Source organism: Nannospalax galili, unplaced genomic scaffold (genome assembly GCF_000622305.1).
Source record: "Nannospalax galili isolate Female #2095 unplaced genomic scaffold, S.galili_v1.0 scaffold1579, whole genome shotgun sequence".
Classification (NCBI taxonomy): Eukaryota; Metazoa; Chordata; class Mammalia; order Rodentia; family Spalacidae; genus Nannospalax; species Nannospalax galili.
In genome coordinates this window covers 159,707-182,191 of record NW_008342632.1, presented here as the reverse complement: position 1 = coordinate 182,191, position 22,485 = coordinate 159,707, and the positions used below count along the sequence as shown (strand labels likewise).

The 22,485-nt window shown below is 46.6% G+C and overlaps 1 protein-coding gene across 2 annotated transcripts in view; it reads right to left on the bottom strand.

Annotated features, from left to right (window-relative positions):
* Egln3 (egl-9 family hypoxia inducible factor 3) overlaps window positions 1-22,471 on the bottom strand; it is a 29,959-nt gene extending 7,488 nt beyond the window's left edge. The window contains exon 1 of one of the 2 annotated variants that reach the window (XM_008838714.3): window positions 21,838-22,471. In XM_008838714.3, the coding sequence (XP_008836936.1) occupies window positions 21,838-22,194 (357 nt within the window). In that variant the 5' untranslated portion in view covers window positions 22,195-22,471. The remainder of the gene's footprint in view (window positions 1-21,837) is intronic. The other variant, XM_017799549.2, reaches the window with a different exon arrangement.
* Window positions 22,472-22,485: the final 14 nt, after the last annotated feature.

The window sequence follows — 22,485 nt, the reverse complement described above, 5'->3', positions numbered from 1 at the left end:
GGGAGGGGAGGGAGGGAGGGGAAAACAGAAAAGAATCACCAGGTGTGGGTTTAGGGCTATGTCTGTTTAGCAATGTCCCTGAACTGAGAAATCTAAGGAAGAAAGTCAGGCTTATCCATAAAACCAAAGGCTTAGGACAGAGGGAAGAGAGACGCGTCGGTGGGAAGCTGTACTCTATGTGTTTGCGCAGGGAATACCGGAAGCTCTTTGGCGGGAAAAGTTACAGACATATCTTAGTATGTGTCTCTTTATTCTTCTCTTCCTGATAATTGAGTCAGGTGATAATCTGAGGCTCCCCTTTGCCTAAGTGCCACCTACATCTATGAAGTGAGAGAATACAGGGGAAAGTCACTTAGACAAATCCTACTGACAATTACGACTGTAGGTTAATACATCATTAGTTATTTCATAGAAAAACTGCAATGGGGATAGACTACAAAGAAAGACAAAATATGAAACTTCTTTTCTTTACAGGCTACTGCTATAGTTTTGAAATATTTTATAAGGATTCAGTATGTCCAAGAAAGATAATAGAACTAAACAAAATGAGGGTAAGGAACTCGTTCCCATTCTGTTCACCACTTTGTGATCTCAGGATCAAGGCAGTGTCTGACACCCGCCGAAAAAGTGATGAGTAGATCAGGGAATTAGTGAATGAGTCTTTGTTGGAACAAGATCACATTCTACCTAACAGCTCTTTCTTCCACTTTGAAACCCACCATCAGACATACATGTATGGATCCAGGTCACAACATTCCCTGATCAGAGTTGCTTTCATGGGTGAAATGATTAGACAGACAGAGTCCCAAATGGAGGCACTAGTGGTTCAGTGAGCGGATTCCCAATAGAATCTGAAAATGGAGACTGGGGCCTCGCACACACTGCAGCCCCACAAAACTCTCACTTACACGCTATATCCCTCCTATAGTAAGGCTGTGTGGCGGTCTGGCTTTACAGTGCTCTTAAAGCTTACCTCATCAGATCTCCTGAACTTTGCATCCCTGTGCGGCTGGCAATCCCCATAGCTACCTCTGAACCTTGAATGTCACTGCAATGTCATTTATAGAGCTTGTTAAACTGTTAGTGTGAACATCTTCCTGAAAGTGGAATTCTGAAGTGACTGCTAGAAAGATTTGGCAAGCGATGGCCCCACCAAGCAGACGATGGATTGAGGAAAGGTGACTAAAAGCAGACGGAGTGACTGGCCTCACTGGAGAGGAAGACATAAAGTCACCTATAACACATAGGGAACGACCTATTCCTGGAAGCAGCTGCCAGGATCATAATAGCCAACAATGCAAGTCATTTAGGCACAAACAATTGTTGCTTGATTCCCTACCATCTCGACCTCCTCCTACTATGTGGAAAAGCTCTCCACCAGGGTTACCTCTTCATATTCTGATTTAAACAGCTCCCCTCCCAGGGAGGGTCAGTGGTCTGGCTGCTCCAGTCTAGCTCACCCTGCAACCACGGAATCCAGGCTCTTTCCCATAATGAGGGCATAGGTTGCATGATGGTTTATATTGATTGACAATTTGATAGGATGTAGAAGCACCTTGGAGACAAGTCTCTGGGCATGTTTGTGATGGATTTTGTAGATTAGGTTAGAGATGGGAAGATCCACCCTAACTACCAGATCAAATAAAAAGGAGAAAATGAGCTGAGCACCTACGTTCAGCTCCCTCTGCTTCCTGACTGCGGATACGATGTGACCAGCTTCCTGCCACGATGGGCTGCCCTGAGACTGTGAGCCAAAATAAATTCTTCCTTCCTTAATTTGCTTTGGTCTTGTATTTTGTCACAGTAATGAGACAAGTAACTAACACAGGTTACATGTTTCCAATGTAAGAGTGCAGACTTGAGCTAAGCTCGAGGCTCAGAAAAGCAGCAACGTTCTCCAGGGTAGCAAGAAGCGCTTCCCTGCTTCAGAACTGAGCTTGAGTAAAAACTGTTCACAAAAGCACTATATCCTCCGCTAACTGCTGTAGATATAAAACACACAAAGAGAAAGAGCTAATGCTATGCCAGAAGACAGAACTGGTAAGTGTGAACATGTGTGCAAACTGCTGTAGATATAAAACACACAAAGAGAAAGAGCTAATGCTATGCCAGAGGACAGAACTGTGTGAACATGTGCGCGCCTAAGGGAGGGAAGAGATCATTTTTCTGGCCAGAGTGAAACTCCCAGTCTCTGGTTCTAGAATCCATGCACATCACGTTCAAAACAATGGAAGGAAACCACAGGAGGCCCAGCCAGCGGCTGTAAGCACTCTGCAAGCCAACTGCACACTGAGGTTTCTGGAAGAGTGCCACGGGAGATGGGTCTTGACTCGGGCACATTCCCAACTGTCTGCTGATCTTTGCCACGATCTCAAACCATGGAGCTAAGGATGCGCTGAGGGGCAAACCTTGGTGACTGCTCAAGTCTGTGCCAAGTTGTGCACGGGGCAGTAACAAACTCCGGAAGCTGATGGGTTTAGCTGAGCTGCTATCTACCCTCATCAAGTCCGTAAAGGGATCCAGAGTGCAAAACTGAGGGAAACACAGTAGCACTTTATTGTTACAGGAACAGAGCTGGAATACTTTAACAGTTATGCAGCAAACATGCATGCAGCAACACTGACATTCACCAGGAAGGTGTCTTATTTATTATAGGCTTTTCAGGCACTAAAATTTCCTGGCTGGACTTGAAATAGCACATCACTGTCCCAACAGCAGCATGTTCACTGTAGCCCCATTCTAGCCCTGGTCAGGCAGATGAATCTATTCCCTCCACTGGCCCCTCTGCAAACCCTCATCCCCTGAGGCCTCCCCATAGCTCTGTAGCAACAGGAAATGAGGGGAACGAACCAGGTGTTCCCTGACTGGCTCTACACCAGAGATATGTACTCCTGACACCTCCGTGGTCATGTTCAGGCAGGAAATGTGTATGTGTACGTGTAAGATATACATAGAAACAGAACATAACAGCCAAACCCCAGTGTAAAATCTACTTTTCAAATACCATCAGCAGAAAAAGAGAATGGGGCATCTGTTAGAGCTTAGCCAAATGAGCATTAAAACAACAGCATCGAAAACAAATTGCATCTTATCAAGTCCAGAGGTAAAGCTAAAAAATATAAAGTCCAGGATTTCATTCCAAAGCCTGAGTAGAAGACACTAACGTAATCAACCAGAGTCTCACTACAGATGAAAAACGGTGTTAACACTGGTTATCAACAGCTTCGACTGTCCATTCATCAGGATGGTCAGTTTTCAGACACTAGACTTAGCACTTTTCCAATAAGCCCCGCTGCAGACTGGGGGTGTGGCTCAGCAGTAAAGTGCTCCCCTAACACACAGACCAGTCTAGGTTAGAGTGCTCCCCTAACACAAACGTCAGTCTAGGTTTGCTCCCCAGCTCCTCAAGAAGAAAAGGAGACACGTCATGTGCATTTATGAGATGTGTTTGCATTGTTCACGACTTCAGAGTTGGACGGACTCACTAGTATAACTTGATCTTTACAAGTTTAGTAATGTGGGGCTGGAGAGATGGCCCAGTGGTTAAGAGCACTGACTGCTCTTGCAGAAGACCCAGGTTTGAATCTCATCACCCACACAGCAGCTAACAACCTCTGTAACACCAGTTTCAGGGGATCTGATGTTCTCTTCTGTCCTCCAAGAGAATCGCATGACACTGGTGCACTTACATACATGAAGGCAATACAAGCATACACATAAAATTTAAAATAATAAATATTTCCAAAAAAATGTGTTAAGCAGACCAAAGCAAATAATCCATGTAAAATATATAGTGCCGGGGTCAGAGATGGCTCAGTGGCTAAGGGCAGGCTCTGCTCTTGTAGAGAAGCCACATGGTGGCTTCAGCTCTTCATAACTCCACTCCCAGAGTATCCAGTGCCTCCAGGGAATGTGACACCCTCCTGTGGCCTCTATGGGCATTACATGCATGTGGTACACTTACATACATGCAGGCAAAACACTCATACACACAAAATAAAAATAAATCAATCAAAAAAATTAATAAAACACATAGTTAAAGGTTTGGGATTGTTGCCATTTGCAATCAGGGCAAATCTTCAGATTCTATGAAAACAGCAAGCAATTAGATTTTAGGTAAAGGCTCCTAAATATCATTGCTCCTATTAATGCAAAAGCTCTAATAAGAGGGTCTATTCTTGAGCCAGATATGAGTGACCATGGGGTGGGACCACAGAGTTTAGGTTATCTCAAATACCATGCTCCAACATGGTAACAGTTTCCTGAAGTCATCAAAGAAAGTCATAAATCAAAACACTTTTCCAGTTCACAGGTACGCACATGCAGTAGGCAGAAACCTCCATTTCCATCCAATGACCTTGTCAGATTCTGGACTGGAGGAGGTCAGGGATTTGTTCATGTATTCCAAAAGAATTAGCCTAACAATCACAAGGATGTTGGGCTACAGACACGGTGATTTAGGGGCTAAGATAGTCCAAAATAATGTGGCTCTGGACCTGCAATGTTTCAATTCTCCACAATCTTTGAAGTTCTAATCAGGCAATCAGCCTTGTAGAATGTTTACTGTAGCAGTGTTTTGTGGTTTTTGCTTTTCTTTCTTTTTTTCCAGAACTTTGGTTATCAATCACAACTTTCTAATCCCAGCCACAAAAAAGCTCTATCAGGTTGAATTTTAAGGTCACTGAGGTCTCCCAAGAATTCAAGTTACTTGGAGATGGGTCCTCAGCTAAGTGGACCTGTTCCCCATCTGTGTTCACCAGCCTCAGACATATCCCACCCAACCACAGAGAAACGACCGTAAGTGTCACACACGCCACATGCCTCTCCCCACCTCCCCTATCCAATCAAGTCTCTGGGCCCAAAGCAATGGGCCCCTTCCCTCTCCCCTCTCCGCCCTAAGGCACAGCCACACAGGTAGAGATGGCAAGAGTTGGGAGAAAATACTGGAGTCCACACAGCTTTTGCTTGGAAAAACAGATTGACCACATGGCAAGAGTTGGGAGAAAATACTGGAGTCCACACAGCTTTTGCTTGGAAAAACAGCCCAGCGATTGACCACATGATCAAAGTCACAGCTGAGTTTCCTGGTTTGAAAGTTTCACTGATACTGAGGTGGCCAGAGAGGAGACAGGACAGGTGGTGGTGTGTTCAGGGTCTGTGGGTAGAGGACTGGAAAGCCGTGCTTGGGGAGAATGGTTCTGAGTGATTTGTAGTCAGCACGATTCTAACTCAACCACGGACCGTGGACAGAGAGCAGAGCCAGCCACTCCCGTTCATTTCACATCCTGTACTGGTGAAGGCACCCTGCAGGGCAGGGCCCATGAGGTAACGCACAGATGCAGAGGAGAGTGGCCAGTGACTACAACAGACACCTATATGTGCCAGTAGCAGTTCCGACCTTCGATTTCTCCTATTTAAAAAGAAAAACCTTGGGCTAGAGAGATGGTTTAGTAGTGAAGAGACGTGCTGCTCTTGCAGAAGACCTGAGTTCCATTCCCTAGGAACCATGTGAGGCGGCTCACAACAACCTATAACTCCAGATCCCAGGGGATCCAAAGCCTCTGGCCTCCAAGGGCCCCCGTACTCACATGCACATACACAGGAACACACACATATATACAATTAAAAATAAAGAGTTAGGCCGGGTGTGATGGCAGAGGCAGGCAGATCTCTGTGAGTTCAAGGCCAGCCTGGTCTACATAGTGAGTTCCAGGCCAGCTGGGGCTACAGAGAGACCCCGTCTCAAAAAGACCAAGAAATAAAAAAATTTAAAAAATAAAAAGTTAAAAAATTAGAAATACCCTATCCAAGCAACCTACAGGGGAGATCAGAGTAAGAAAAAAACCTAGAAGAGTTACAGTCTTTGCAAGTTTTGTTCTTAAAAGTATGTTTTAAAAGTTAAAGACAAATGAAGCCAGCATGTCAAATTACATTTTCTAAGCACTCCAAAAATCCTTTGCAAATTAAATGCAGAGGGGCAAGAAAAACTGGCGGGAATTGTTGCTTCAGTCAGTCCTTTTTCAGTGGTCTGTGATCTTCAACGGCACCCTGTAGGCCCTACCTAGATTAAGTTCCTACACACAAATGCCACAAGACCTCTTCCTGGACAGGGGAGAGGGCTCAGTGGACAAAGGCATCTGCCACCAAGCCTGATTGACCCAACTTGAATCCCTGGGAGCCACATGGTAGAAGAACAGAACTGACTCCCAAAAGTTTTGTCCTCTGACCTCTACATGTTCACTACGGTACAGATGTGCTCCCTCCCCCACATATACAAAATAAATGTGAAAAAAACAAACAAAAAAATTAAAGCCTCTTCATAAGATGGTGCTATGCAAAGCTTTCTCCAAGTTCAAGAAAACGTCATGGGCACAAATTTCACAATAACTGTCCATTGTTCCTATCCATCACGTGAAATTGAACTTTTTTAAGAAAGGTCTCCATGCGCCGATGAAACGGTACCAAGTTATGAGCATTAAAAGTGTTCCAGAATTTTTAAAAGTATTTCTGGTGTTTTGTAAAGCAGTATTACATACACATGGGCATGCAGAGACCAGAGAACAACTTTTGGGAATCAGTTCTCTCCATCTGTTTCGAGGGTTTGAACTCGAGTTTTCAGCTTTGGTGGCAAGCATCTAAGGACCTGACTGGGATAAAGAAATGAGCTGTAGATAATGTAAGCACTTTAGAGAAAAGGAGTGGGCAACTGCTCAAAGGGTCTGGAATTATCTTGGCATCTTGCTCCTCTGTTTCCTCCCTTCAAGTGCCTCTAGTCAGAGACCAACCAACATAACACATTGAGGGGAGAAAAGGAAGCTGGCTCCTCCCCCACCATGCCCCAGTCACCAGAGCAAAGGCCCCTGTACAAAGTTTCAAGATTCGGACACCATGCCAACTGTGTGTCAGGTTAACAATCCTTCAAGAGTCTCCAAATCACTCATGAAATATCTTCTACTGTTCTACTTCCACGGTGAAAACTACTGATGCCTTCCTCACACGCCCTAACGCCACTCCCTGCACCCACACGCCCCGTATACAGCTACCCAATACCGCGGCTGCCAGCACAGAACAGTGTGCCTGCCCTTACATCCCAACCGTGCAATCGTGAAGGAACTTCAGTTCTGCTAATGAGAAGTTAGAAAGGGCGGGCTGACTCAGGGCTGCTCTGGTGAAGTGGGTCTGCCAGCTCGCCCATTCAGGAGAGAGCACTGTCCCCGAAAGGCCAGAGAACTTACCATCTTCACTGTGAACTTCTCCTCAGGCACAGAACAGTGTGCCTGCCCTTACATCCCAACCGTGCAATCGTGAAGGAACTTCAGTTCTGCTAATGACAAGTTAGAAAGGGCGGGCTGACTCAGGGCTGCTCTGGTGAAGTGGGTCTGCCTGCTCGCCCATTCAGGAGAGAGCACTGTCCCCGAAAGGCCAGAAAACTTACCATCTTCACTGTGAACTTCTCCTCAAATGGGCCGTAGCTCATTCTACTTAATTAGCCACCACTGAGAAATCAACATCAGTACCTATTCAGACTCTAGAACTTTCTATTTAGTGGTCCTGGGTCAGTGATGACAAAGCTAACAAGTACCACCACGTACTGTTTAGTCCTTTGAGATCTTTAAGGAGATGGGCTCCCACCCTGAGAATAATTATGCATGCATGCATACACACATACATGCATGCATACATTTACCATACACACACAAAACTACAGGGGGTCCACAGGCCTGTAAAGTATAAATGTACTCAGTCAAGATTCCATCCTGCAGGGCCCTTAACCTCATGCATGAAGGTTTTCATGTATCTCTCTCCCCCTCAAGAAGCCACTAAACTCTCAGAAGAACAGGCGTTTAAGAGATAATTGCTAGTCCTTTCTCAATGGTAGCTAATTCCTCTGCTTGGAGGGGATTCAGCCTGAGTCCTGCAATTAGGCACAGCAAACAGGCCCAGAAACATCCACATATCAATGCAGGCTGTTTGGGTTTGGGAAAGCAGCCCTTCCCGTGGAGGCCTGGCTCCCTGCCAGCTGGGTGATGACTGAGTGACAGGGCTACGTGCGCTCCGTGAGGGTGGCAGCCAGCCCACACCCGAGCACTTGGCCAGGCAGTCAGAGGAGGGGACGGACGCTGGGGAGCCCTGGCTCCTCCCCCACCATGCCCCAGTCACCAGAGCAAAGCTTTCAGCGGGGGCTTCCTCCTGGCAGTTACCAAATCAGGCAGTCCAGCAGGCTGGAGGACACAAAGAAAGGCAGGCGGCTAGCCAAGTCCTTCCTTTCAGCAGATGCTAACATCTGCCTCCTCCTGAGAACCCCTGGGCCCAGGTGGTACTTCCACAGAGCCCGTTCAATTTCCGGGTTCCTGGGAAGGTGAGTGGAAGCTGTGTCCGGAGTCACGCTGCTCACATGGCCTCAGAGGGGGTCATTAACCCTGGTTATCCTATAGACCTAGAGGTTACCAAGTGTGCCTGGAGAAGAAATTCATGAGTCATCCTTCAGGCAATATGGGGGTAGGGACACAGCACTTAACTTCCTTAATGTCAGAAAACAGCCTTATCAGAAAAATAAAACTTCACCTGTAGCACCCTAGGACCGCACACAATAAAGCAACTGCTGGGATGGATTGGGAGAGCGAAGTATGGGTCTCTTTATGCTTCATCTTAAACGAATCCTAAAGCATCTGAAGGAATGTGATAGCCTAAACGCAATTCGTAAGACAAGCTTCCTTAACAGAGACTATAGAAAAACAGTTACCAATCAAAACATGTCAAGAAAAAAAAAATGCCTGGAAGCAAGACTCATTAAACAGGAGAAACCCACGTTTGTATTTTAGCCCTTGGAAAAATGTAACTGTTAAATTGAAGACTGGCACATGGCAAGGCAGTGGAGTCAGATATTCAGTGGGCATGTTTACTTACTGAACGAACACTGGCACAGGGCTTCCTAATATTGCCAAACTAACTCCATACACCACACCGGGTGGGAACGCTCCCTCCACCAGAGAGGAGGAAACAGATGCTCAAGGAAGTTTAATAACTTGCCTTTCTGAAGTCAGTTGCTCGGGCTGAAGAGTGTTAGGCCAAAACCATAAAGCCAGGCTTAACAACAAAGCTTCCTAAGGTGTGACGTTAGCCAGCTTGTTTTATGTATTTACTTCTTATGCTTTGCCTGCCTGTATGTAAGTGCACCCATGTTGTGAAATGCCCACAGAGGCCAGAAGGGGGCACTGGATCCCCTGGAACTGGAGTTATGAGTTACAAACAGTTGTTAGCTTTCAGGTGGGTGCTGGGAGCCAAACCCCGTTCTCTGGAAGAGCAGTCGTGTTCTTAACTGCTGGGCCATCTCTCCAATCTCCTAAAACTCTTTTTGAGGGAATTAAGGCCTTCTGTTCTACATGAAGTACAGCTGCCCCTTACAATCCTTGGGGTTGGTTCCAGAATCCACCTTGGATGCTCAAATGAACACTCAAATCCTCTATAAAATGGTGGCGTGGTCACATCTAGCCTACACACACCCTCTCGTAGCCTTTAAGTCATTTCCAGGTGACCATACAATTACTATGCAAATGTATACAGTGTTGTTTAGGAAATGATTTATTTTTTAAAAAAAGGTCTATACAGAACCATTTTTTCCCAGGTATCTTCAATCCATCCACAGCTGACCAGATCGAAAGCTACAGACTCAGCGGACTACATCTGATTCACCTTTTCCAGGCTGACAGAAAACTGTAAGAGGTAAAAACAAAACCAAACAAACCACCAAAAATACAAAAGAAAAAAAGTGTGCTTGAAAGTGCGAACTAAGAGCTGTGGTGCACGTGGGGTGGGGGTTGGGGACAAAGCAACGGTGGCCACTGTCTGGGCTGTGCCAGACAGACAAACCCCACCATCGAGTCCTGGCTGCCCCTGGGATCTCCTCCGTGCTCTCCTCCCAGTCTCCTCCCCAGTCTCCTCCCCACAGCCTGAGCTGCTCTTCCCCCCAGGGTCTGAGGAAGTCAGCCCCTCCTTCTAGGACCCTCCTTTATTACAACACAAGCTATGGTTTTTCAGACCTGTTTCAACATCAGATGATACACAGCCAATGCAGAAACCATTTTTAAAGAAAATATTAAAAGTACATTTCCCCACCGGGTAGTAGGACCCCAGGGACCGGCACTGACTTCTCAGTTGGGCACAAAGCTAGTTTGGGAGGCATCAGAACTCTGCTGCTTCCACGGTCATTAGAATTCACGAGACGCAGAACTTTCTACAGTCACGTTAATTAGAATTCACTTGATGCAGACTGCTGGCTTAAGAGGAGGGCGGACATTCAGAAGATCAGGGGTAGAAAGTAGAGGGCCCTTCAGAGGGAGAGCGAGCATTCTGAGGAATGAAAAGGGAACTGGAAATAAAAGAGTGCCTGGGGTGGGAGGCCATTAATTCAACTGTCCCTAAACTCCTCAGAGAGACATTAGGCCCATTTTACAAAATGGGAACTGCCAGGTATGGTGGCACACACTTAGAATCCCAGAGCTTATCGGGAGACTGAGGTCAGGGTCACAGGTTCAAGGCCAGTCTAGTCTGGGTTTCATAGCAAGATTTGTCTTAAAACAGCAAAAACAAAAACAGACCAATGTGAGAATGGAGAGTCAGGGATGGAACAGGCATTGGATGTTAAGGTCTCTCTACTGTTCAACACCACTCCCAAAATGTTAGAACAAAAGTCATCTGAACCAGGTACTGTTCCTTGTAGTGGGGTCAGGAATGAAACTACTTCTGTCCAATTCCAAGATAAGGACTAAAGAGGCAAGGTGTGGTACAGCAGAGATATTAAGGGACCAGAGTTCAAGGCCAGCCTCCCACGCCCATCTGTGATCAGGCAAAGTCATTTTTTGTCGTTCCTTTCTCCTAACCTGAAGTCACTAAGATTCATTTCCCCCCCTTGACTCACCAAAACAGGAGGAAATCAGTTCCGAGTTTTGCTCGAATTATAGTTCTGAAAAATTAAGTTTATTGGCGCAAATAATAGAAAAGCTGTGTGTAACACACGGCCGCTCCCACAGGAATCTCACAAGTGAACCAAAATGCCCATTCCTCCTCATTTTAGCAACAAACAAATAAGTTCAACTTGAACTCCAATTTTCCTGCTGTCAGAGAAATGAGGGACGCACCTCATGGACTTAACCCAGTGGCTTGAAAACTTCGGCATGTCAGGCAATCACCCAGAGAACGTGTGGCATTTTGGATTCGGTAGATTTGGAGAGACCCAAGAAGGTGTGCTTACAGTGACTGTGACAAGAGGCTGGAACCTCTGCGAGCCACAAGTATTCTGTGCCAGAACCAAGAGTTTTTGTATAAGGCCTCACTCTAAAGGATAAAAGGTAAAAAAGAATTAGCCAACTGCACTAGTTAATTTGGGGAGCTGGGGGTGGGTAGACTTGGAATTGAGGGGATCCCTAAGGTGGCTCTGCGCTAGATTTGCAGTGTCAACCCTAAAGCTGCCAGGAAACACCCCAGTTGGCACTTTCGAGCACCACGGTCTTGTGCTGGGCTCTCCCTCCCAGGACCACTGCCAGACCAGAGCTGCAGTCTGACTCTGGGAACAAGTCTTCTGACCCCAGGACTCAAAGAAGCATTGAATGGACTATTTCTTTTTCCATTGGTAATCCAGTATCTAGTCATCTAATTCCTTATAGTCTTGAAAGTAACACTGGACCAGTATGACAGGCACACAGAGTGAGCCGAGAACTGGGTCCCCTGAGTACAGTGAAACGAAAGAGCAAACTCCGTCCTGGTGCCTAGTGCTAGATAATGATCAAATTTAAGTTCAAATATGAAAATAAATACCCAACTCACCCATAAGGGACTGGAAGATGTTCTCCTCGGCAGGGGCTCAGCTAAAACTAGAACTTGGGGGCTCTAAGCCCTAGGGTCCTGGGATACCCACTTCTCTGGGGCAGACCTGTGGTACAGGAGCCAGCAGCGTCTAGGTGTGACTTGGGTATATTCTCGGGTGCAGCACAGAATTTCTGAATGGGAGAAAATAACTATGTTCCCCACTGGAATGGTCTCTCTGAGCTTGTCAATTATTCAACACTCTGGAGTTCGATGAGACACCATGCAGTAACTCCTTTTCCTAACAAATCCCTCATGTCTCTTGGACACTCTGGCACCATTGGATGGAATGATAGAATCTCAAGGAGTTGTGTATACAAAGCCCAGGGGTCTCCACATTTTAGGACCTTCTAAAGTGAAGAGGGCAGAGTCAGCACCAAACATATAAATGTCCTGGGGCAGCCAACAGAGTCCCAGACAACAGAGGGCACAGGGCAGGTACTACACCCAGGCACTGGAGACAGGTTCTGAAGAGGAGATGTCGGTGGTAAAGCAGGCTCACTGTGCTCGGCAAGTCCCTTTCTAGCATTCAGAGGCTAGAAAGGAAGGGAGGCAGTCAGCTGGAGATAAAGTGTAGGAAGGTTCGCTGAGGTCAGAGGACTCCACGCCTCATCAAGAAGTTCAAAGGGCTGCAGCTCTGGTTGCTACTTTGAACGACTTCACGATTAGAGTGGGGCTTGCACAACTAAACTCCCGAGCAAGCACAGAGGAGGAGCCACAGAGGCCATAGCCAAAGACAGCTGATTTTCTTCCTTAAGGATTTCTGCTGAGAAATCAAAATTTTAGTTGAAAAGAAAAAGATAAAACTTGAGATTCCATCGTGAAGCAGAAAACAGGCATAAAAGCCTCAATGTGTTGGATAATCACGCAGGTCCCTGCCTAAGTGGTTAAAAAGGGGCAATCGTCCACTCCACTCACTCAAATCAACCCACAAAACAACCTGAATAGGAAGAAAGTCGTCTTTTAAAAAAGAACAAGACATTACTTGAGGGAATATTTCTGCGCACAGTCCCTCAGGGACTTCAGGGGAGCTGAGGGAGGCATGCAGGTAGAGTCGCTGTTGTCCATCTAGTGAACACCAGAGCAAGCTCAGAATGATATGCAAACTAGTTTGCATTTTTTTTAATTTATTTGATTTATTTATTCTGTGTATGAGTATCTTGCTTATAAGCATACCCATGTATGCAATGCCTGTGGAGGCCAGAAGAGGGCATCAGATCCCCTAGAACTGGAGTTACAGACAGTTGTTAGCCACCATGTGGGTGCTGGGACCTGAATCCAGGTTTGACAAGAGCAGCCGGAGTTCTTAACCACTGAGCCATCTCTCCAGTCCCTCAACATATTCTTTTATTTTTCACTTAAAAAAAAAATTTTATAAAAAAATTTTATTATTTTTATTTTATGTGTATGTGCATATTGCCCACATGTAGGTAAGTGCACCCATGTCATGCAATGCCCGTGGAGGACAGTAGAGGCTTTCAGATCCCCTGGGACTGGAGTTATGGACAGTTGTTAGCTGCCATGAGGGTGCTGGGATTCAAACCTGGGTCTTCTGCAAGAACAACCAGTGTTGTTAATTGCTGAGCCATCTCTCCAGCCCCAGGAATTCTTAAATAGAAGAACATCATCCTGAAAACCTCCAAGCAACTTCAAGTTCTCCTGTAGAACTAACTAGTCAAACTGCAGTGACACCTGGAACTGATTTTCCATTTTGTTTTCCAATTAACCAATAATCAAGATTACTACCATATTTTTGATTCCATGTATTTGGGGATTACTTTTGTGTGGTGATGGTAATAGGTGATTGGCACATTGCATTAGTTACTTTGTGTGTTGCTGTGACCAAGTACCTGACAAGACACAAACACAGGGAGACCGGTTTACTGTGACCTGCAGTCTGAGGGGATTCACACTGGTGGCTGGGGAGAATGTGATGGCAGGCGTGTGAGGTTGCTGCTCATTTGGCTGCAGACAGGATGGGGGTGGAAGTACCCACCTCAAGGCCCACATCCAGAAACCCACTTCCTCCAACCAGGCTCCTCTTCCTAAAGTTTTCTTTACTTTCCTGGCTAACAACTGGGGACCAAGCATTCAAACACCTAAACCTATGTGGGACATTTCACATTCAAACCACAACATACATTTACTCCAGAACTTGGGAAGTATTGATTGAGATACCTTTTAGAGAATCAAAAATTGGTTTGACTTAATAAGGATGCATGAACACAACTGTGAACCTGGTGAACACTGAGTGAGAAGGTGCCAAATAAATCCCAATACAAGACCTGAAAGGCTACATTATATAGTGTAGCCCAGAGGTCTATACAGTTGGGATTAGGTAGGGAGTTTAGAAAAAAGGTGTAGAAAGTGAATATCAGCTTACCAAAACCATGAACAGAAACTCACCCACAAATCAGTATCCCAAGAGGAGGCAAAATTAAAGCAAGTGCTATACTGGTTTAGGTTGAAATAATTGAAGGGAAGAGGGTACAAATTCTATGTATAATTAACCAAGCTCACTAATCTTACTTGGCAAACACACGCCGAGCTCTGAATCTGAGCCAAATCAATGGCTCCTGGCAATCTGCCAAAGTTGAATTCTTTAGTCTGGCATCCTAAAATGATCTGTCTGTTGTATTTACAATTCCAGTGCCGCTGGATTCAGCTACCCGCTGGGCACCCCTGGAAGATGCCCAGCAGAATACATCAGAACTATCATTACTGTCAGAACACGTGCATTTGACAAACACCGGAGAAAAGTGCCACTCATCTCGCAGAGCAGTACTAGTTAACAGCTACAAAGTGCTGCTGCAAAGAAATAATCAAATCTGCTGCTAGAATAATTAACAAAAAATTAATAGCCTTGTTCAGAGTGTTAATCTGTTCATGACTCCTTAGTCTTCAATGGGCGCAGGTCAAAATGTTGTTTACCCAGCACCAGACAACTGCGCCAAAAGCTAACCAAGGCCTCAGGTGAGCAGTCGCCCGAGCTTCGTCCCAAGGGACAAGTGGTACCCAGGTGCTTGAAGATGCTTCCAGACAGTTCTGCTCAGTACCGGAGGGTAGGGAGACTCCATTCTACCTTCAGTGAGATTGACATACTGTGATAGTTACTTTCCTGGTTGCTGTATCCAAATACCTGACAAGAAGCAATGTAAGGGGTTTGTCTGACTTGCAATTTGAGGGGATTCAACCTATCGTGGCTGGGAAAACATGATGGCAGGAGTGTGAGGGTGCTGCTCACTTTGTCTGCAGTCAGGAAGCAGAGGGCAGATAGGATAGAGTGGGGATAGCTAACCTCAGCACAATGCTCCCAGGTCAGGGTCCTAGGATACAAAGCTATTTTACTATTATGAAATTAGTTTTCCTAGCCAGAGTCAGGAATCAGGAAAGAATTTACCAGTTCTGTTTAAGCTGAGTAAAGATGAGAAAGAGAAAGTTCCTGATATCCAAAGGTCAGGTATGGAGATAAGCAATGTAATTCCACCTTAAAGATGCTAACCAATTTTCCCTATGAATTACACTGAAAAATCCAAAATAAAATGCAGATCCAGCAGAATTCACCCTCCAACCCTGGGTGACACGATTAGAAAGCAATACCAGCCAGCTTAGGCCTCCCTGTGAGGCACCTGTTCCACACCCAACTCATAACCCAGGCCCTTCTCAAGAGTGAGCAAGACACCTTGTTCAAGGTGTTTTCTTGCTGAATGACCAGATGATGTGACTGCTGATATTTCTCTAAAGAAAAACTTTAAAAAACATATTATTAAAGTGTTGGTCCCTTATATTGGTCATTTTGTTTTCAAGAATAGAGAAATTAGGGGCTAGGGAGATGGCTCAGCAGTTAAGCGTACTTGCTGTTCTTCCAGAGCACCTGGGTTCAGTCCCCAGCACCCACATAATGGCTCACAAACATCCTTACTCTACCTCCAGGGGGCCCAGCGCCCTCCTCTGGCCTCTGCAAGCATTACACACACCGGTGCACATATACATGCAGACAAAACACTCAAACACATCAAAAAAAAAATTTAAAAAAAAAAATAGAGAAATTAGAGGAAGTCCAAAGAGAACAATGGCTAATGGATTAGTGTGGGCTTCCCAATCGGAAAAAAAATCAACACCCCCTGAGACCCCAAAACCAACCATATTGGTGCCAACTACCATCTACTGTATATACTGTATCCACACTTAACTCAGTCCACTTATTCAGGCTTTGTGAGCTCCACCACATTCTTCCTCCATCCACCCACATGCAGGGCTAATGCACAACAGCCAGGCACCTAAATGACCTGTCAATAACTAAACTGAAACCCCCTGAGTTCTGGCTTCTCCATAGCAGATAAGGTTGACTGGCTAGGAGCCCAAAATTTCTCTCTCTCTCTCTCTCTCTCTCTCTCTCTCTCTCTCTCTGTCTCCTCCCAGTCTTTTGTTTCCAAAGTGTCAACTGAACAGCATATACAAAGAACACCATGAAAACTGCACTGAAGACCCACTTCCTCTTCTCTGGGGCTATATTCTGTAAATCATTTCCTTCCTCCAGAAGCTCAGTTCTTTTTAATATAAAATCTTTTCTAGGACTCCCATACATAAAATGTTTAGTGCTTCAAGGTCAGTGCTCCTCCCTCTAACATACCTCATTCACAGGAACATTTTAAGGTTGTTTTTTTTTTAAATATTTTTAAAAATTATTATTTTAATGTGTATGAGTATTTGCCTACATGCATGTAAGTGCACCTATGTCATGCAATGCCCATGGAAGTCAGAAGAGGACAGCAGATCCCCCAGAACTGGAGCTGCAAACAGTTGTTAGCTGTCTTGTGGATGCTGGGAACTAAACCTGGGTCCTCTGCAAGAGCAGCCAGTGCTTTTAAGCGCTGAGCCAGCTCTCCAGCCCCACACTGTAAGGTTTTAATTGCAGAGACTTTGGCCCCTAGTCTACAACTCTGTGCTCTAAGAACGACATCTGCCATGGGCTCTGGCAACCATATTTGTGACATATGATTCCACATGCCTCCACCACCCCGACCAGGGCTCACAGTCCCTTGAGTTAAGGTGAAGACCATCAGGCTTTCTCCAAAGCAATACAAATAAAGATGCTGGGGTGGTATTCAGGCCTCCATCCATCTTGACGTGAAGGTTAAAACAGCCACTGTAAGGCACCGTCCTGAGCCACGTGCATGGAACAGCAGCAAAAGCTGGACTAGAAGGAGGGGGAGGAGGTAAAGAGCACAAGCAGAGGGGCAACAGTAAAGTCCATCAAACGCAGGGAACTACCACCAGCTGGCCTGGGTGTGAAGGCCTCACGTTCACAGCCCCAGTCCTCTGAGACTCCTGATTGCATTTCCTGCTCTTGGATTCTGAGAGATTATCTGATTGGCCCAGTATATTATCCTCCTTGTGCTCAGAGTCCCTTCCAACTAGGATAAGCTCCATTAAGTAACAGGCATTCCTGACATCGCCAGAAGGACTGGGCCAAACTGTTGTGCTCTGCACCAGGGGAGCAAGCCCACCACCCTGCAGCACTGTGATTCATCAGCTTTCTGCTGTTTCATCTCTCTGCTTCCAGAAAAGACCTGACCTGTCCACTCACAATCCAACCCTCTCACACCACAGTCCACAGCCACTCTAGTCCGGGTCCTACCAACCAGGGGCCTTCAGAAATACTTTGCTAAAAATAACACTAGGAAAACACCCGCACCTGCGCCTCAAATGTACTCACCTGACCCACTTCAGTATTGGGTTGTTTATTCTTCTTTGTTTTTTTCTAAAGCTTGAGACATCGTCAACTGTGAACTAGACTGTCCTACAATTCAAAGGTGTATGTGAATGTCAGCTGACTAACAGTTGTACCCCAAGCTCCTGCCCAGAAGCCCAGCGTGAACATTAAGAAAGGACAACTGTCGGAGAGCCTAAGAGTTAAGCACACAGCCTTGCAGCTTTCCCTCAATGCACATTCAGAGCTCTACGAGTTTTATATACAGCACCATGTTCCTTTCCCTCTAAACACTCAAAGTATTATTTTCTCTCATTTTATACTTGGTGAAACCTAAGCAACTCGCCTAAGGCCACAAGGCTCAGTAACTCCAGTCCTAACCCCCAATCCCTTTCACAGACTGCTTCTTGGTCCTGACTTTGAGACTTTAGGTCAATTATTAAAGCGCTCAATTCTTTTCAGATCATGGCTCTGAAGATTAAATAAAATAGCGTTAGTACAGTGCTTAACACAGGGCCAGGCAGAGCAAACTGCTCAATAGAAGGTATTTATTATTATTAGAGTTACCGTGAGTCTACAGTGAACTGCTTCAGGCTGAAGGACATTGGGTTCTATAAATTACACGTTCTCTGGAAAACAGCCATTTACAAGCTCCAGGAAGCCAAGGGAAAAGGAGCAAATTACAACCAGTATTTATCTTGGATATGGTCTAAAATCTCCAGAAGAAACAGATAAGAAATCCTTTGCTAGTCTGAAAGTAGTGACCACAGCTGAGGTTGGGTTTTTTTGGGGGCACAGTTGAGGTGGGGGGGGCACAGTTGAGGTTGCGGGGAACAGTTGAGGTTAGGGGTGCCACACTTCGAAACATTACAGGAAGCCACTTTCCCCAGAGGGTCTTCCACACCTGACTGTGCTCCAACCACCCCCAGGCAGACAAATTCTGACCAAGAACAACCTTTTTGATAGGGAGAGGGAGTGCCTAGTCGCTCTCCCAGGGTTCAACTGTAGGTCTAGGTCTCTTCCTACTGCCTTTGTTATGCTTATTGAGATAAAGGGCACAATTACATTATTCAGGGGCCTTTAAAAGTCCAGAAAAAAGACTTAACGAGAATATATGCATTCATAAACACAATGCATAGAAATTTAAAGTACTTTGCAGTCTAAGGGGCTGGAGAGATGGCTCAATGGTTAAGAGCACTGGCTGCTCTTGCAGAGGACCTGAGTTTGCTTCCCAGCACCTACATGGTTGTTCACAGCCATCTGTAACTCCAGTTCCAGGGGATCTGATGCCTTCTGCTGGTATCTATGAGCACCCCCACACATCTGGTGTATTGCCTGCATGTAGGTAAGTGCACCTGTGTCATGCAATGCCCATGGAAGACAAAAGAGGCTGTCTCCTGGAACTGGAGTTACGGACAGTTGTTAGCTGCCATGTGGGTGCTGGGATTCAAACCAGGGTCTTCTGCAAGAACAATCAGTGTTCTTAATCGCTGAGCCATCTCTCTAGCCCCCAGGATCTGACACTCTTATCTGACATCTTTGGGTATTACATGACAAGGGTGCACTTCCATGCATGAATATAACCCACTTGCACACATAAAACAAATAACTAGATAAATAAAAACATTTTTTTTAAAAAGTCAATCTAAACTGTATGTATAAACTGGCAATTGCTGAAACTGTGTGGTAGAAGTTTGCTATAGTACCCTGTCCACATCTGTGTTATGTTTGAAATTTCTTGAATAAAAAGTTATAAATACAAGTTTAAAATATGTACAAATTGGCCGGGCGTGGTGGCGCACACTTTTAATCCCAGCACTTGGGAGGCAGAGGTAGGCGGATCTCTTGAGAGTTCAAGGCCAGCCTAGTCTACATAGGGAGTTCCAGGCCAGCTAGGACTACCAGGAGACCCTGTCTCAAAAACACCAAAAAAAAAAAAAAGTACAAATTCTTTCAAAAAAATGTTTTTCCACAGGGCATGGTGGCACACACCTTTAATCCCAGCATTCAGGACGCAGAGGCAGATCTCTGTGAGATCAAGGTCAGCCTGGGCTACATAGTTCCAGGCTAACTAGAGAGACCCTGATTCAAAATAAGAAAAATTTGCTGAAACTTCAAGCAGGAAACTAGGGCTGTCTACACCGCTACCGTGGGAAGCAGCAGTAAACAAACCAGAGGAGAAACACAGAGAAAACAAGCTAATGAAGCGTGCTAGTTAGTATAAATATCAGCTAGTAGAAATACTAGTTAGTATAAATAAATACTAGTTAGCCTAAACCCTACAGACAAGATGATTCTACAGTGAACTTCAAAGTATGGAGAGAGACTCAAGGCCACAGACCCCTTTATAGAAGTATACCAACGTCTAAAATCTTTTTTAGTATACTAATTGTTGAAGCTTGGTTTGCCTTTGTTTCTAGTTAGCCAGAGAATATTCCAATCTAGAGGTGAATTTTCTAAAGGGTTAGGACTGAGAGCAACCCCAGCAGGCTGGACTGTGGGTAAGGAAAGGTGGATGAATTTTCAACTCAAAGTTGCCTTCTGGCAGAAGTAACTGAAAAGTTTCTTGGTCCACCCAGAAGGTAGAACTGAAAGAATCATACCCACAGACCTTGTTTCCCTTTCTCTGACAAAGCACTTTCCCTGTGAATTAAATTCTAGCCTGGGACCCTGCTGCACCCAGTAAGTCAAAGTCAAATAAAAAATATTTAACTTTCAAATATGTTCCTAACATTGTTTAGCAATGAATTCTAACCTCCCCCGGAGAAAAAATTTGTCCCTAGAAGAATGAGAGAAAATTTCTTTACACCTGAGTTTGGAAGAAACATTTAAAAAGCTGATAAGGAGCGATTTGCTCTTCCGGGTTAAGGCTACAAGTGCTTCAGCAAAACCGAGGTTAACCTCAGGGTTATCAGCAGGTTGTTTAGTGTAAATACAAAACCGATCAAAACAAAGATGACCCTGTCTACCAACCCTAACCCTAACCCTAACCCTAACCCTAACCCTAATACCCTACCATCTACAGAGGTCAGCGAACTCTGAGCTAGTCCCAAGTCAAAGTTTAGACATCAGCATTTCTTCTAGGATTTATTTGGGGTCCACCCATAAGGACGCCAGCAGCCAGTCTCCGCGGGGCTCCTAGCTTGACAGCAAGTGTCCAGCTTCCCCTCCACTCGCCCACCTCCGCGCGTCTACACACTTAGAGTCAGCGACTTTTTATAGGGGTGTTCCTCTCAGCCGGTGGGTCAAACGAGAGAACAGTTTATCCCCAGACCAAGCTTACATGGAGAAACGTTACATTCATTGCCAAGGAATGGTTCAGAGGGGAACGTTCACCCTCCCTCAGCTGCCAGCGAGCTCTGCCTCAGCGCACTTCAGGAAAAGTTCTCCACGGTTCTCAAAGTTCCTCCACCAGCCCACAACATCAGCCAACCATTCTGCATTGCTCCTGGAAAGCAGGCTGGACTGTCCTTGAAGGGAGAAAGGGTCCAGGCAGCAAGACCAACCCAAAGTAATGCGCACGTGTCACCTACATGTTCCCTTTAGTCGGCACGGCTGCCTGTGTTTCCAAGATAAATTACCACCCCGGGAGCCATTTCCGGCCATGTGAACAAAAACAAGGTTTCCATCCCGGGTACCTCACAACTCCCGAGTCCTTATCTGATTGTTTTCTGTGGACTTTGTCACGAGTTGAGAGGAAAAGACAGACCGTGGTGCGGGGCTCGACAGCAGGAGAGAATTTTCAGTGGGGCAGATGGTCTGGGTCCTGGGCGCCAGGGGTCAAGGGCAGCACTCAGAAAGTGCGGTTTTACCTTTTCCCACGTCAAACTCTCCCTTCCCAAGCCCGCCAAGCTCCACAACCAAAGGCCACAATGCAAAACTCGCACTTGCCTCTAGAAGTAGGAGTGCCCCTGCCTACAACGAAGGGCAGTGTCCGTGGGTTTGAGGCGGGCACTTCAGGGACATGTGTCTCAGTGTCTCGGACATCCTCTGCCCTCCTTGGGGTCCCTGAGAACCTTCACAAGTCACAGCTTGCTCTCATCACCAACTACAGCCATTTCTCAAAGTCAACCGAAGGTCATCACCATGACGCACCCGAGCCCCTTCACATGGACTTGTGCTTAAGGAGTAGGGAGGTGGAGGACGCAGTGGGGAGGTAAAGCAGGCTGACTTCTAAAAGACAAAAGTTCGCTGCGGCCCAGCGAGGCGGCTTCCAGTCCCCGCCAGCTGCAGGGGCGGCCGGGCGCACGCACGCATCCTACCTTGGACCTTTCCTTGACATAGTATTTGCCCAGCCGGCTGCCGCAGTGCAGGACCAGCCTGTCGATGAGGGACAGGAGGAAGTGGATGGCCTCGCAGCCCTCCTCGTTGCCCCCGATCCACGCGATCTGGTCGCCCCGCAGGTGCCGCTTGGACACCCCCGCGCGCGGCCCCGCCAGCTGGCCGTCCCGCAGGACCCCGTCGTAGTGCAGCTGCTTGACGCGCTCCAGCACGCAGTCGCCCACCACCTCGCCCAGGAAGTTGTCCAGGTAGCAAAAGCCGACCTCGTGCAGACAGGGCACGATGTACTCCAGGGCGATCTTCTCCAGGTCCAGCCTCATGATGTGCCCCAAAGGCATCTCGCCCGCGGAGCCCCGGGGACCCCCGGGGTGCGCGCGCAGAGGGAGCGCCGGCGCGCAGCCGAGGTGCGTGCAGCCGGGCTCGGGGTTCAGCAACCTGCGGCGTCCGCGCTCCCCGAGCCGAGCCGCGCCAGGGCCGGGGAAAGTTGCGCACAACTCCGGGGAGAAGTGCCTCGCGCTCGGGGCCCCCGGAAAGCAGTGCCCGGCTCCGCCACCGCGCGCCAGACTGGCCCAGCCCGAAGTCGGAGGGCCCCTTTAGGAGATGCCGAGCCGAGGCGGCTGCACTCGCAG